At 40.7% G+C, this 16,607-nt stretch overlaps 1 protein-coding gene across 4 annotated transcripts in view; it reads right to left on the bottom strand.

Annotated features, from left to right (window-relative positions):
- Window positions 1–16,607, bottom strand: part of pdlim7 (PDZ and LIM domain 7) — a 34,373-nt gene that overhangs the window by 6,052 nt on the left and 11,714 nt on the right. For 2 of the 4 annotated variants that reach the window (XM_034690470.1, XM_034690471.1), the window contains exons 4-8: window positions 10,578–10,605; window positions 9,475–9,668; window positions 5,907–6,061; window positions 5,456–5,492; window positions 205–257 (exon numbers count right to left, since the gene is read on the bottom strand). In XM_034690470.1, the coding sequence (XP_034546361.1) occupies window positions 205–257; window positions 5,456–5,492; window positions 5,907–6,061; window positions 9,475–9,668; window positions 10,578–10,605 (467 nt within the window). The remainder of the gene's footprint in view (window positions 1–204; window positions 258–5,455; window positions 5,493–5,906; window positions 6,062–9,474; window positions 9,669–10,577; window positions 10,606–16,607) is intronic. The other 2 variants (XM_034690472.1, XM_034690473.1) reach the window with 2 other exon arrangements.

The raw sequence follows: 16,607 nt of genomic DNA, 5'->3' as shown, positions 1-16,607 counted from the left end.
GTGTCTTCAAATAATTCCACTCCAGGAGGGGGTCACTTTAATGTAACGTACACGCTCCCTCCAGATGTATGTTCTGACAGTTTGGTCTGTCACATGGTTGCTACTGATGCTCATGTATTGACACTTAATAAGAATCTATTAGCACAAGCTCTGCTGGAGGCTGCTGGGGTTCTTTTTACGCATCAGCAGGAGCAGAAAACTCACCATCTGGTTTATCTGCTGCCTGGGCCTTGGCAGGTGAGGGAGTTGGCTCAAGGCTGTGGGGAGAAAATGACTAATTAGAAAAGGTACACACACGCACACACACTTAGAGACCTCTGTAACCATGGTTACTTCTCAATGAACATCATGTTTAGATGTCAGCAGACTTGTTTTTTTGCATTACATTGTGCCACAGATTTCCGTGAATGTGAACGATTGTAAACATCTTCATCAACGAGTAACCTGTTTCTTACCTGTTGAGTCAAGAGAAGCTGATTCAGAGTCTGATTAAGAGCTTGAACTGATCTGCAGACCATTTGTCATGATTACACACGCCTTTAGAAAACCACTCAGAGTATAATAGACACACTGCTCTTCTTTCTGTGCAGACCTTTTTTAGCTCTGCATTAAAATTATACCAGAGCCTGTCACCCTCTTTCCTAACAAGAACATGTCAGATGGATTGATTGATTGACGTCACTCACAAACAAAGTTAGAGAAACTTAGACACATTGTGCTGTCAGATTTGAATGCAGACGAGTTTCGCTTCAAGCCTGCATGTGCAGATGTGTTGAAATAAAAAGCTGTTTCTACATTTCAAAGTTCTGTTACCCGCAGCAAGCGTCACTATATTCAGAAAATCTTCAAACCATGACTGAGACAGAAAAACAACTTCTGAGCCAAGACAGTGAGCTCTGGAGACGTCTCATCTTGGGGAAAAAATATAACAGTGCCTTAGGCATCTATCATGTTTACATCATCAACTGTGCCATCTACAATACACTAATGAAAGGTGATGAAATCATGTCTCATTTGCAAAGAAGAAGAAGAGAATGAATTACCCAGCGACAGCCTTGTTCTGTAGTGTTGCCTGTATCAGGTTATGGCTGCCTTTTAATTATCCTCCTTATGAAGCCAAACAACTAAACAAAAGAAGTTACACAGGCAGGAGAAGTCACAGGCTTACAGCTCGGAGCCATCTCACAAGAAGAAGGATAAAAACTGTCTGCTAGTTTTCAAGCAGCAGACTCTGAATAATAAAGAACATTAAATCCCCCTGCAATAGCAAGAAGATGGCTTGCAGGGATGGTGACAGGGAGGAAGTTAAATCTTCCAAAATTAAGGATTGTAGGACCCCCCTCCTCTCCGAGACATGTTTAAAAAGAAACTAGAAGAAAACTGAAAAGAAGAGATGAGGCAGTCTGAGAAGGATCTGTGGTGTTCAGGGTCAAACCAAGGACAGGAAAAAAACAGTTTCAGCGTGTTTGACTTACAGACCCTGGGTCAGCAGCTCCCCCTGAGAGCCAACCTAACAACTGATGAAAAAGCGTCCTGGTCAACACAGCAGCCCCAGCTACGCTTGTGCTGTTCTGCCCTACATGACATCAGCGCTCCCCGACATCTTGCACACCTTGGAGAGGTTTGTTTGGCTTCACTCTGCTGAAGGCTGCAAGTGCAAATTGGAGAATGTCCTTATTCCCACCTGGAGCAGCTGGGATCATGTTTTCTTGACATTTTCATCGCTTTCAACATCCTTCCCCTCTTCTGCTCAGTGAGAGGCTCGGTAAAATGCAGGTGCACATTCTCAGCATCACATGACAGGAAAGACAGGATTTTTTTTTGCCCCAGCGTAGAGATTTGGACATGGAGCAGAGCAGCACCCCATGGTATGTTTCCCACCTTGACATTTCCTGCTCACCCTTTACACCTCTGATTTCAGATTCTCCTGTTTTGTGTGTGTGTCTGTTTTCATTTCTAGGCTTCTGCTCCCTCGGGGAGCGTCTACCAAAGCAACAAGGGAAGTAGGAGGGTTTTTCTGGCATCCGGCAGAGAAAGGAGCAGATTGTGATTTCAGATGGAGCAAGAAGCCCCTGACATGTGTCATCCTCAACAGCGAGGAGGTGAAAGAGATGCAGCATGTGCATGTGACAACTGACAAAATGTCAAACAATGGGGGCACAGGTCGGGGGGAGGCACAGATTTTCTACTTCAGCTTTCTAATGTTTTCAACAAGCTTGTTCTGTTAATTCTTTATGTTTAATGGAGTTTTTTGTTAATAATGTGGCATAATAAAAACTGCACTTTCTACTTTATACATCACCTATTTCACATTGTTTGTGTCCCACTGTAATGTTATTTTTATCTGCTCAGATTTCCCCACATGGTTCTGTTGGGTGACTCATTCTAACTTGACAAATATGTGATGAGGCTGCCTGCCTGCTGTCCACATAACCTTTATCAAACAAGCCAGATTCCAACCAGTGTTTTAGTCTCCTGAAACACTTACTTGTTCTATTTTTGTATACTTGGTATTTGGAATATAATAACTGGTGGTTTTAGTAATTAAGTTAAATCCAATCTAACATTTAAAATGTTTATTCCAGCGGCAGAACATTGTTTATGTTTGGTGTCTTAGCTCTGACATCACATTTGTGGAGTGATGCAGGTGGATTCTGGGGAGGTGGACAAGCTGTAAGTATGAGTCAAGTTCTAGTCCAGGGCAGTGGTGATAATGACAGAGCAGAGAGACCGGATACTTAGAAGCTTTAATAGACCGTCACATTTGGAGGAAGGGTTTGTGAGGTGATGGGTAGAATGATGCGTGTCAAGTGTGCAAACAGTGCAGCTTAAAGCTCCTGTGAGGAGTTTTTAATCGTTTGTGAAACAGGCCGAGGTTAATACTGATGCCGCTTTATGATCTGCAAAAGCAAACGAGAACATAAGTATAAAGAATAACTATTTGAATATACTCATTTTAAATGAATGAACCCCCTGCCACAGGGTAGGTGTCAGAGGAGGAGATAGAGGCTGGATCAACAGCCTTTGTTCTGCGTTATCGATGGCAAAGAGTCACAAGGAGAGAGTTAAAAAAGTCATGTACAGGACATAATCAAAGAGATAAGTAGTACCATGTTGTCCATAGGGACTCATCTGCCTGAACTAGCTTTTACCCCTCCCTAATTTAAAAGGCACACAGTCCTGGAACAAACTACCAGCGCATATTAGGGAGCTTGAAAACTACTGTACCTTTAAAAAAAACGTTAAACATATGAAACATCATGAATGATCTGTTTCCTCACTTGATGCCCGGGGGCTTTGGCCTCACCTTCCTTCCTGTTTTTATAATGTCACAAACGTTTTGTATGTAAAATCTGTTTGTAAGTCAGTTCGTGTAGTGTCCTGTTAACTGTTTAACAGGACACTACACGCAAAAATCCCAAATTCTGCTCCATGACAACAGAAGGCTAAAGCACCATTTGTACCTTTACTAGTTTAGAACAGCTGACCTGTTGTCTTTTCACATTAAGTTATTTTTAAACATCCCAATTAAGGTGATAAAAATGCTTCAGGTCGGAGGCACTGATCATTCTGATTGATTGATCATTCCGATTCGTTTGGAGATCTTTTTTCTCCTTAAGAGGCCATTAAACTGCAGCATTGACTCATCTGAACTCTAAATATGATAATCTTTCTCTTTTTATTAGGTTTTAAATACTCCTGGATATTTTTATTTCATTAAGGGCAGCGGTTTAAAGGCTGCAGTTCCTTACAGAGCACCTCTGCTCTTTACGATCGTGTTTTACTTCATGTGTGTGCCCATTTGTTGTTTTTATGCCTGACTGCACAACAATTTTCCCTCTGAGGCAATAAAAGGAAAGTTGAACCCTGATCTCTGAGACGGCTCCACATTAATTCAGAACTGTGTAAATGCAGAGTAAACGCCTGCTTCTACATAATTATTTTTCCTCTGTACACCAGGTAAGTAGAGATTGTTGTAAGGCAGCTGAAAGAAGAAAGAGTTATAGAAATAAGAGTCTGATATCATGAGATGTATCATTTAAAAGCCTCAATACTGAGCATGCATGAAGAAAGGAAGCACAGAAGAAAGGACAGAGAAGCATGAGATGCTTTTTTTCAGATGTTTTATATTTTTGATGACAGCAGAAAAAAACAAAAGTACAGATTTATCTTCCTTTTCTTTCTTAATGGTTGGAGAAGCCTACAAGAAGAGGGGATCGGAAATGAAAAGTCTACAAGGATGAAGGAGTCAATAAATGAAAACAGGCAGTGAGAGAGAGAAAAGAGAGACAGAGACAGAGATCAAAGGAGGGTCTGAACTTCACAATCAAAGAAGAACGAACAGAAAGGCACTTCCCACTGCTGAGACCCCCCCTTCCACCTTCCCACTAGTTTACTCTGAGTAACGCAGTGTGAAATGGAAAACAGGGCCACAGACACAGTGGTCCACAGTGTTGTCAACAATCATCAAGTCAGAAATTCAGAGGGAGATCTTACACTTAGGCTCAGTGTGCAAGGTTCCACTTTGGGCATTGTCATCTAGACTATGTTTCTTCTGTTTTTGGTTTGCTTTCCTTTTTTTTATTTTCCCCAAACTGCTTTTTTCACCCCGTCAGTATCCGAAAGGTGAATTTGTTAACTGCCATTGGACGGTCGGCTATCTTCGGCGTCTTTGTCACGTAGTCGTTGCGGTGTGGCTATTGCTAGCAGGCTCTGCATCCCATGGCGCCTAAGTTGTCGCTCAGGATTTGATATTGAGGGCACGAGCAGACCTGTCGTGGTGCCAATCCCTCAGACGGGCATAGCGGGGACTCTGAATCTCAGTCAGGAACTTTTCCCTGACGGCAAGTAACAAAGATGTGAAAGAGAGATAGACGGGGAGGAAACAGATTGTAGGAGAGAGAGTGAATAAAAAAAGCGGAATAAAGTGAAGTTACATAAAAGGTGAAAAAGTAGCACAGGATTAATAACAGGGGAAACAGCAGAGACAGCGTATACAGATGAAATAGATATTAGAGTTTACTTAAAGGAATATCTTATTTTGGGAGATAAGCTTATTCACTTTCGTGCCAAATATTAAAGAAGATGCTTCTCATATATGCCTGATAAATTCCATGCTACAGCTAGCAGTGGGTTAGCTTTGCTTGGTACAAAGACTGTAAACAGAGACCTATAGTTAGCAATAGCTCGGCATTATAAAATTATAACAAAATATGATCTCTGCTTAAGCTCCCTGATTGTTCATTTAGCTGCACAAATCCAAAAGGGAAAATATTCAACCACGTCCAAACAACAGCAGTCATGTTTTAAGTTATAACAACATAATCCAGAGAAGATGTAGAAGTTAAGATTAACAATAACAAAAAAGCCAAGCTTCAATACACAAACGCACAAACACAAACACTTGCAACCTCCGAGGTGAACATTTTGAAATCAGTGACATTCCAATTTTTACCTGGCCCTCTTCATCGTTTCATCATCTGGGTCCTGCACTGAGAGATCCAGAGAGACACACATCAGCACGCCTTACTGACAAAGGTGACACATACACACCTACCGTGGATTTGTCACTGACAAACAATCAGTAAGTCACAGAACAACCCACAAACACGATACACCAAATAAAAAATGTTGCTGTTCCCACACAGCCTCTGCTGTAATAAACAGCATGCAGAGCTGCAGGTGATTTTTCAGACTGGTTACAGTCGTGATGAAATAGGTGTCATTGAAGACAGCTGGTAGTCTCTGTACAGCTGAAAAATTGACTCCATGCTTTTCACCTCTCCTGTCACTCACTCTGATCAGATCAACTGTTCACTCAGAGGCCCCCACCTATGCTAGATCACCCCCCCCCCCCCCCCCCCCAAATCATCACTCCATGTTGTCAGGCCCTGTCCTCGACTTACTGAAGTCAGTGCCTGTGAGCTGGGCCAGGATGCGGAAGGAGCGGGACTGGGTGGTGCCGGTGCGGGGCTGCCAGTCCTCAGTGTCCTCGATCAGCCTCTTCTTGCTGCGGTCGTTGGGGATAAAACAGGGCATGTTCTCCATCCTGAGGCTGTGCCTGCACACATACCCAGGACACGGCAGGCACAGTTAACAAAAGCCCATCTAGGCAACAACCACTCATATCTACCAAGATAATCATGTCACCTTGAAACCAGAGGACATACTGAGCAGATCATGCAGTACTTAACGCTGAGCATCACCCGGTCACAGCAATACAGCAGCTAATGGATACCCATTACTAAGATTTCTCATGGGTACACTGAAGACACTCATAAATACAATCTCTAATGTAATAAGGTCCATTTATAAGTGTCTTTATATTAAATGAAAGACTGTCAGAGTAAAATACCTCCTCACCTCCTTCATGGAAACATTTCCCAACATCTTATTTTTTATTTTGATATACTATAAAAGAAGCCGCAAAAACGCTTTTCATTTCCAACTCATTATTCCCACACATTGAACTGCAGCATGCATTGATCAAATGCAATGAGAGGAGGAAGATGAATGGTCCCAAATTAACTGTCTTCTCTGACTTTGTCTGATGCATCCCTTTTCTGTTAATTATTGAAACTACCCAAGAGCATCAGCTCGTTTTCCCTTTTCGTATCCACCCTGGTCATATGAACCTACAAAGCATACAAGAACACCTGCATGCAGCGGGCCCTTACTTGGACGGGTGGTACATTTCATCATAGTATACTGCTTCACTCCTGTAGAGTGAGGAAAAATGGTATGAAGTTAAGAGAGGAGAAACAGAAGACAGAGGAGAATAAGTAGTAAGATATTAAAAGAAAAAAAGCTTTAGATATGATAATGTGTCTAGATTTGTCCCTGTTGTAACTTCAAATTGTCCAATTTAAAGAGTGAGATGGGAAATGGTTCAGTTTAACAGGTGAATCAACTCTCAAGGAGTTGCACTGATTGTAACAGAGCAGTGGTTGATGGCATTAGGATAGAGGACCTCACATGGGGTTGCAAAACAGACTGAATAACAGATAACAGAAACAGGAAGAATAAGTTCTGATTTTAAAAAGGAAAAAGACATAATTTAGTTAATCGACTGTCTTTGTAATTTAACGCTTTAATCGAGGAAAAAAAAATTGACAAATTGGTCACCACAAGTGGAAACAATCAACCTGTGAGGGTTTGCAAACACACTGCTTCAGTATTTAAAGACAACTAGGAGCTTGGAAACCACTAAAAATGATTGCTAATTAATAATTTCAGGCAAACAAGCAAACAATTTTGTACTGGAGTGTTAAATAAAAAAGAAATATACTAACTTTTCAACAGGTTCCCCCTGTGGTGTTGAAGGAAAGAGGAAAATAGAAAATGTAGAGAGAGATCAGAGTTTGGTTTTGAGTTAAACAGACAGAAAAACACAAATTTTCAATGCATGATAACAAATTTCATACAAAACAGAAGACGAAAATACTGCAGGATGCACAGAGCATGCGAGAGGTGACACGAGACATGCCGTCATTGTCAACAGGCTCTGTGAGAGAAAGACAGCATTGTTTGTCTGTCAGATCTTCTATTGTCAGCCTGACCCAAAATGACGCAGTCGATTTGGCACAACCCTTTAGCCCAACGCTCCCCTCACCCATGTGCACAAATGCTTGACAGAGTTATGTAAATGTCTGTAGAATCTGCTGAAGACAAACAGAACAAACAAAAAAATCCTCTGCCTTGTTCATCTGCCCTCAGAGTTAGTCTAATTTTCCTACTGCTCTGATACCCTGTCAACAACGATAAATGCCACAGCAGTGATGCATCGTGATGTCAGAATAAGCTCTACACAAACAACATCACACTGAACTTGTCTCAATACGACAGGCCTGGACGCATTAGACATAAGCTGTTTGCATCGAACTGCTCGCTGTCTGGAGACATCCAACAATATCTTCATCAAAACTGTGCTGACAGCTCTAATCAGGCTCTATTCTTCTCAAAGAGGGCCGGAGGAATGTGTTTGGCCATCTGCACAGAAACTTGTGAGCCCTCTTTTCAGTATCAAGTAGGTCTGCTTCAATAATCCAGCAAGCTGTGTGAGAACTCAGCACAATTTATGAGTGGGGCTAAATACAGCAACAGACCGCATCTCATCAACGACTGCAGTCAGGCCACTACCATGACCCAAATTACAGGATCAGCTCGGGTTTATCCCTGAGGACCAATCCATACAATGGAAGCAACTTTCAGGATCATTTAAATGTGTTTGGATCCAATCCTGGAATACTCATAAAAATCTAAAAGTCTGAGCGGTGAAATAAAAACTGCAGAGGACTTTCATTAAGCTTATGTAATTATAGCAGCAAGAGTTTGGTCATGGGAGCCTTAAGTTTATTTTATGACAAAGCTGGGATGATGCAAGCTCCAAAACAATCAGCAGTGGAAACAACAAACTTCCTTTTTCTCCTTGCCCTAATATTCACAATGAAAAATCAGAAGCCATTTAATTCAATTGAAATGTTCTCAAGGAGACACACAGAAGAATTCCCTTTCCAAAAGCATTGATAACATTTCTACTTGCAGGAGGACACATGAGAAATGCTCCATCTTAGAGATGGTGAAAGGCCATAAAATGGATCCCTGTTATGATTTCATTGCTACGGCGGTTGCAGATGCACCATGATCAAAACTATCAGTCATTACTTTTTGATGTGACAAATACAACGCCATGTGGTCATAAACTGCTGTGTCTCTTTGTATTAATCCAACTCCCACACATAAAGTACGGATGATAGGAACTAAAGGGAGGAGATGAGAAACAAAATCTATCCTTCAAAATAAATCAAGACTTTTACAGCCACCAAGAAAGCCCAAAACACAACCAGTGACAAAATTGAAGTGATTTTACCTGGCCCTAAACCTGTGGCTGAGCATTGGTCGATCCATCACGAATCTCTGTAAAGCACTTTAGGTGCCATCAAATAAATCCAGGTGTAGACGTATTCAAGACGGTGAGAGTCAGCTTAAATGTCAACTTCCCTGCTATCCTCACAAAGTGTTTGCTTTCATCTGAAACATCAGGGCCAACCAGAGTCATTCTGTTTGGACAAAACGCAGAAAACGTCCTGATTTTCTGCTCAATGACTCTGTGTTTATCGAGGCACAATCTGTAAAGGCAGCTTATCACTGCAGGTTCATACAAAAGTCAGCGTATGCTTGTAATCAGCATCATTTTTATTTATTTTTTGGTCCTTTTATCATCATGGAGTAATTGGAGTAATTAAGTTATTCTAAGAAATGAGTCAGTGTATTGTTTGGTGTTCGTGTATATCTATATCTGGAATACTCTGGAAATCTGTGACACAATGCTGGCATCAAACATATGTAGATTGTTAACATATTGCTGCTTGGAAACCTTTGGCATAAAACCAGAATAATTACATCAAAAATACCATTAAAACCACATCAGTCAGGTCGAGGTTCCACGGGATATAGTGCTGTTTATCCACCTACCCATTCTGTGGCTGCTGCACACTGGCCGGGCCCTGTGAGCGGGGAGTGTTTAGTTTAGGCGAGTAGGCCACAGGTTTAATAACAGGTCCTGAGTTGGCACTACCACCACCTGCTGTAAACGGCCTCGCCATCTTGTTAATGGTTGTGCTGGGGGCAAAGGAGTACTTTGGAACAGAAGCAGCCGCGAGTGAGTCCTGTGAGGGTGTGGCAGAGGGACACAATGCAGCTCAGTGCACAACATGCAGTTAGACATTTTTCACACACAGTAAAGGTTCCTTCTGCTCTTACACAATCCCAAGCTTTATGTAAAGAAAGCTTTAGTGCAGCCCAATATTTTCTCATGGAAGATGATTACACCGGGCTGCAGGAGCCGCTCTGTCAAAGCCTGCAGGCTTTTCTCTCTGCACACGGAAGAACTGCTTAAGATGTGTGAACACAGCCATTTTATTTGTGTTGGCAGTCTGCCACAGTCTGGCCAAAGTAATCTGCTTCTGCTGCTAAAATGAAAATGCTCAAAGTGAGAAATTGTCATATTTGACAGACATGTCTCACTAATGAGATTTCTCACCCAGCATAATGCATGGACTGCAAAAGAACTCCAACTTAGGTGGAACATTGACTTTGTGAAAGTATTATGCTCCTGCTGCTTTCGTTAAAACAAACTGCAGCACAAGGTGGTTCAAGACACTGTTGTAGTGGTAAAACTAATCACTTTGGCAAGTACTCACTCTGAAGGTGTTCAACTAAATATAAATGTTACTTTAAAGTCAGGGATTGTGCAAGGCATTGTAAAATAAACCACAAGAATGTCCAAAAGCAGTATTCACAACACAACTCTCAATCCAGCAAACAACTCATTTAGTGACTCACTGATGCTTTGCTAATGCACAGTGCACAGACTCAGAGTCTGACAGGTGAACCAGGTGAATCAGATGAATTGAAACACAAAGTGACACAACACACTGTTGAGGCAAATTGTGAGCTACCATTAAAGGAAGCTTCAAATCCAATCAGCGTCACTGTGTCCTGAGGAAGACCATGCCAAAGCATTCTAGTGTTCATACAGAGGTGAGCTCAATATCTCAAGATAAATCAAGTCTTACCTTCTGGTCTCCAGCAGCCTTGAAAGCTCTGTGGAAAGAAAAGAAGGGAAAAGAAAAGACAAAGTCTTTTAGTATGACATCTCAACCTCACACAGTTAGACTGAAAAACTACATTTTGAGTGCCTAATATTATAATGCCTCTCCTGTAACTTAACTACTTGATGTTTGGGGCTAATTTGCATTGTGCTGAATTAAAGTGACGTATTTAACAAACTGACGTGATAACATTGATACTAAAAAGGTAAAATACCATAACCATTACACACAAGACTAACTACTGATTACACCAAACCACACAAAGAACCTCGAATGACTTAGCAATGAGTCACAAGAGTGAAACAGATTTTTACAAGAGTTTTTTGGAGGCAGATGAAAATTGAATTATTTCGTAGAACTCTGCTTGAGACAATTTGTTAAAGGGGTAAGTGATTAGAAAGGCTTTTAACATGTTCAGTTATGCATAATTAACTAGCTTATAGACACCAGCTCAGCAGAGAGTGCACCCAAAAGCTCCATTATAATAATCCCATGCATCATAAAACTGCACAGGCTATTGTTGGAGTCAGGATGTTAACAACTGACAGTTTAATCACAACTTTCAGATTTAAACATGTGGTCTGACTTGTTTTATCGTACTGCTTGTTCTTCTAATTTCCTGTGGACGCTATTGTCTGAAGTAGAGTCCCCCCCACACCCCACACCCCACACACCCGGCTCTCAACAATAACGCTAATCAGCAGAGACCATATAAGCGACATGAGTAATGGGAGAAAAAGTAGCAGGGCGTTAAAACACTCGTATTTTCCCTTGGGTTGCATTATGAACACTGAAATCTTACCACCCTACATGAAGTTTATGACTGCCCGCAAATTCACCCACACCACTGAGAATATTCAGAGTGCCACAGAGTTGTCGACGTCTTAGCTCTAATCCCAGGATTCACATTGCTGCAGTGCCTCTGCTGACTTTAGCAACACATTTAATTATATATTTATACATTAATTTTGAAGGCACCCGGCTTTGAATTGCTGATGTCTTCTTAAATAGCTAAACACAAACCACTGCCATATCCTGACCAGCTTTTGCACGCTACAAAAAGCTACAAAGAGTTACAAAGAGTTCAATGAGAGTGAACCAGGCCTGCAGTTCGTCCCATTGTTTCACAATATAACCGCACAAAGAGCAGGACAGCGCTTCCTGTGACAATGAGAAATGAGTAACTGCTCATGTCCTCGCCTGCTCAGCCACTGATAGAGTCATGTTATAGGCAGGATGAACACAGGGCTGTTTGGATGCAGAGAGGGGAGCCAGGGGAAGAGACATACTGACATGCCTGAGCGTGTCACACTTCTGAGAAGACAAATCAATGTGACATTTATCGCGCCTCTGCTCGCCTTAACCTACAATCTGATGAGTCACACTTCAAATGTGAGATACGATATAAGGAATGTGTTAGACAGCTGCTGTGCACTGTATTTATTTTGTCAAAGCAGGCTTACGTGACCAAATGAGGAGAGAGTTCAGTCTCTGTTTCGTGGAATAAGTTGAAACTGAATATGCTCACTCTGAGATCATTTCCTGCCTCATTTCATGGGTCACTTATTTTAGCTGATGCATGCTTGGCTTTCCAGCTGATGTTAGATAAAGCCAGAAACTTCACCACAAAAAAAAACCTCTCCCATGATACTGTAATCAACTTTGCACTCGTATACCCCAACGTTCGAGGCCAATCATCGACAGTCAGCACTTAAATATGAACCTTGTGTGTCCCTGTAGAGGCAACATGATCGACTTTCTGTATAGCCACAAATCTATTGCCCATATTTGTTTGATTCTTCTCCCTATAAAAAGGCTCTGGATAAAGCTTAAACTTCCTCATAAAAAAGGAGATGATCATTGGTGTTGAACAAAATGAGGCACTAAACCAAACAATAGATCATATCTCATCATTGTGCAGCTGTCCTCCTTCCTTGATATAAAGGAAGCGGGACCGGAGCCAAGATAGGAATAAATAAAACTGACAGTGGTGCTTCTCTGAGAAGTGTTTCAGGAAAACAATATTTCCTTGTCTTACAGTATAATAACAATGGGAAATGGAGAGGACACTAGGGATTCATAGGAGGGGAAGAAAGTGAAATATTTACAAAAACTTGGACTCCACAAGGAGATAAAACATTGAACAGGCAAAGCAGAGGAAGAACAAAAAATATGTTAAGCGAACATGCTAGATTTTTACAAGTTCTTTTTTAAACATTACACAATTCCCTGCGAGACAAAGGTTGAAGAAAAAACACTCTTTTCTCCAAAAAACGTATGACTTTATGTCTTGGGTTTTGAAAAACATAGTACCTTATTTTTAAACAAGACAGCCTTAACAACAAAGAAAGCCTCTAAATGTTAAATAAGTTAAGACCTAAAGGGAAAAGACTACAGCAAACTTTCAGACAGAAGGATGGGGAGGGGCACGTATGAGAGAAACTCACATCTGTCCCTCTGCAGAGAGCATGACAGCTTAATTCTTGATTCTTAACCCTTACCACAAAAACCAACAAGACTCTCACTCCTCTCTTTACTGCTCTCTCTTTTTCTTCTCACTTTTAAACTCCTACCCATGATTCCACAGCTTTCCCCCTCAAACTCTTATTTTAGGGCTGTTAGTGGAAAGTAGTGTTGTGTGACCTGTGTCTGCAGGAAAACATTTAGTCCACATACATGAGCAGTTTGTCTTTCACTGTTTTTTTCTTCTTTTTGTGTGGGAAAGAGAAAGAGCCTGATCTTTTTTAACATCTCAAACAGATACAGTTTCTATTTTCAGCACTGGGTATGGTAGGGTACTATAATATTAATCAACATAGCACACAAGTTTGAAGTAGGAGTAAGACAAGACTTAGCCTTGGCAGATTCCTCCCCACTTCAAAACTCTGCCTATAAAATACAACCATCCACCTACCTCTCCCTCTCTTTTTTAATTCATATCTAAACTTTAAACCCCTTCTCCGAACATATTGAGAGACTTGATGCTGTGCTCTATTCCTCTTTTATCAGCTTCCAATGTTGATGTCAATACAACCCTTCACCTGCAACTTACACTAAGCAATGGATTTATCAAGTAACAAATGGTCTAACAAATACCAGAAAAGAGTGATACTGCTGGTTAGTTTTTCAAAGCTGCAGATATTTTCTTTAAAATGTCTCGCTAGATAGGGGCGCTGGTGGCCTATAGCGGTCTAAGTGCCCCTCATACAGTTGCTACAGTCCTCGTCGCAGGGGTCGCCGGTTCGATTCCCAGTTGATCGACCATTTCCTGCATGTCCTCCCCCACTCTCTACTCCCCACATTTGCTGTCTCTCTTCAGCTGTCCTCTCAAATAAAGGCAAAAAGTACCAAAATATAACTTAAAAAATGAAATAAAATAAAATGTCTCGTCAGATTAACAATTAATTGTCAAATGATTCACTCATGACTTAATGCTATGTGCACAGGTATATACAGTATGTGTATGAGGTTCCTTCTACAACATGCTCACCATACAGTATCCACTTAATATATTGCTACTAGCATAATAAATTAAAATGTTACATCAAATATGAATTTGGATATGATGCTATTGATTTACAAAAGACTATAGTGTCTCCATTTAAACAGTCCATTAAACTCAGTTAGAGCTGCGTTCATGGACACAATCAACTGTAGTCTTGTTAAAATAAGCTAGCTTAGCTGTTATTCCTCACATTAAACTGAACATTTCCACTGATGGTGAAGTAAAACAAGGTGAACAGCTCTGCATGAATGAGCGCTTCGCCTGATTAAGTTTTGTCTCGTCACTGTCAGAGTCAGTGACTTCTCTATTTATCAGTCCTTACACAGAGTCTTCTCCCATTAAGTGTTATCTTCAATCTGTAGATCTTTCTGTTGTAGCCTTCAGTTTTTGTGTCTTAACCTCTTATCCCTTTTCTTCTCTGTTTGTTGTCTCTTTTCATGGTTTTCGCTCCGTAAACAAATCTTCATCAAATTAAGTGGACTTCTTTTTGAATTGATGTGATTAGTCTGCTTGTGTGTGATTAGAGCTTTATCCATAGCTATAGTGTGCTGTTGAGGAAAAACAGGCCATTGCTCCGGGGTATTGGCCAATCAGAATCAAGTAGCTAACACAGCCATATAAGTACAATTTATTATAAACTTCACCCTGATTTGGATACATGAATCTATTAGTTTATGCTGCAGCAGATCTATTCTGGTAACTGGTACATGACCTGCGGCTGTTCTGACTCACAACAAAACAAGTAAACAAAGAAAGTTTGTCAGCATGTTACAGCTGAGCCTTTGGCAGGCAGAAACATTACTAAACAAAACATGGAATGGTTTGTGATCACTCACAGCCTCATTACCTGTACCCCTTGCAAAACCAAAACGAGTCCCATGACAGCATGAGGCTCATTTTTGTCACTTAACAAGTCAGTAGAATTTAACTTTCAGAAGGCTTGAAATCCTCCAATGGTTACATGATTTCACTTTTTTGGAGGGAGGGAAATCCTTTTTCTCATAATTAAGCCTCTGATTAAACATTTTGGCTTGTTCTCCACAGAGATACTTTATCTGTCAGGAATTTCTGGCAGGAGTTATGAGAGCAGGTATGAGTGCTGCCTGAATGAAGGTTATCCAGTGCTAATTAAAATAACTCAAGCAAAATTAAAAGCATTGATTTTCCTGGCTCACACTTCAAAACAAAGTGCTTTAATTAAAGAGAGTTTCTCTAATTTCATTACAAAGCTGAGGAGTAATGTAAGGTTCCCATAGCTCCTCTGAAATCTGTTTATTTCCACTCAACAATGACCAGTGTATCAGCCTGACAGTATCTGGCATGCAAAGCTGCAGCTAAGTGCGGACCACTCACCCATGATCTGGCACTTTTGGACTGATAAAGATTGAATTTTACACTAATGCTAACAAGAGAAAAATCATGTACCCTCTTCACCATCTGCTTGTTACTTCAATAAATCATTCTGTGGAGAGGTTTTTTGAACTGCATTTGCATTTAAGACAACTTTAAAACAACTTTATTGATTGGTGATAATTGAAGAACACCTACATCCTTGGTAATTTGCTTTTGCAAGATTTAAGTGTTAAATCTAAAGTGGGTCCAAGTAATGACCACAGAGTTACATCCATTTAAATCAATCATGTTGCCTTAAACCCACCTGTGATAAAAATGCAATCACACTGTGTAGTTTTGCTCTGAGTTCATTGTGCACCTGTCTTGTGAGTGTGGTGGCAATTGCACAGTGAATTTAATATTTTTTGGCAGTTTGTTTTAACTAGGACATGCCTGCCTGCAAGACTTTGGCAAACATCAGAAGGAGAAAAGTCTGTGATAAATAGAAAAACCTAAAAATAGACCACCTGAATATGTTGTGCACTGCACCAATCCTGCGAGAGAATTTGCAGAAGAGAGTAATTAAAATGCAGTTTGCCAGAATTCAACATCTATGTAGATTAAACTGGACAATTATGGAGACATCGGACAGACTGGACGCCAGGAGAATTATTCCTTCGTCTTAGCTGAAGAGTCAGGACTGAGGAGTAAAACATAAAGTGCTTCAGAAATGACCATATGGCAGTGCTATCTGTTACAAATTCTGGTTAGTGCTTTTTGGCTCGTGTGCTCTTTTTAAACCAGAATCCAATGAAGTCTGCTTAGTGTTTTTTTTTTTTTTTAACTCAGCCAATTACTGTAAAATAAAAAGAGAAACAGGGAGGAAAAGAAGCTAGCCTGCCAAAAAAATCTGACAAAGTTTGATAGTACAATTAAAGCTAGGGTTGGCAGTCTCGGAAAACTAGCATGAATTTGAATGTAGCATTTCCTCAGGACTCCGTCTAACCCCTCCCCTCCTCCCCCCTGCTCACATGCACGAGCGTCGCTGACTTGTGACCATATGATGGTGACTGATTCAAAACCAGTCCTCACCAAAACATTATCATAGTGAAAGTTAAAAACACAAACAAACATGGCTGCTGTTATTACTTACAACT

This window comes from Notolabrus celidotus, chromosome 8, assembly GCF_009762535.1.
Source record: "Notolabrus celidotus isolate fNotCel1 chromosome 8, fNotCel1.pri, whole genome shotgun sequence".
Taxonomy (NCBI): Eukaryota; Metazoa; Chordata; class Actinopteri; order Labriformes; family Labridae; genus Notolabrus; species Notolabrus celidotus.
The sequence above is the reverse complement of the archived record's forward strand: the minus strand, read 5'-3'. Positions and strand labels throughout refer to the sequence as shown.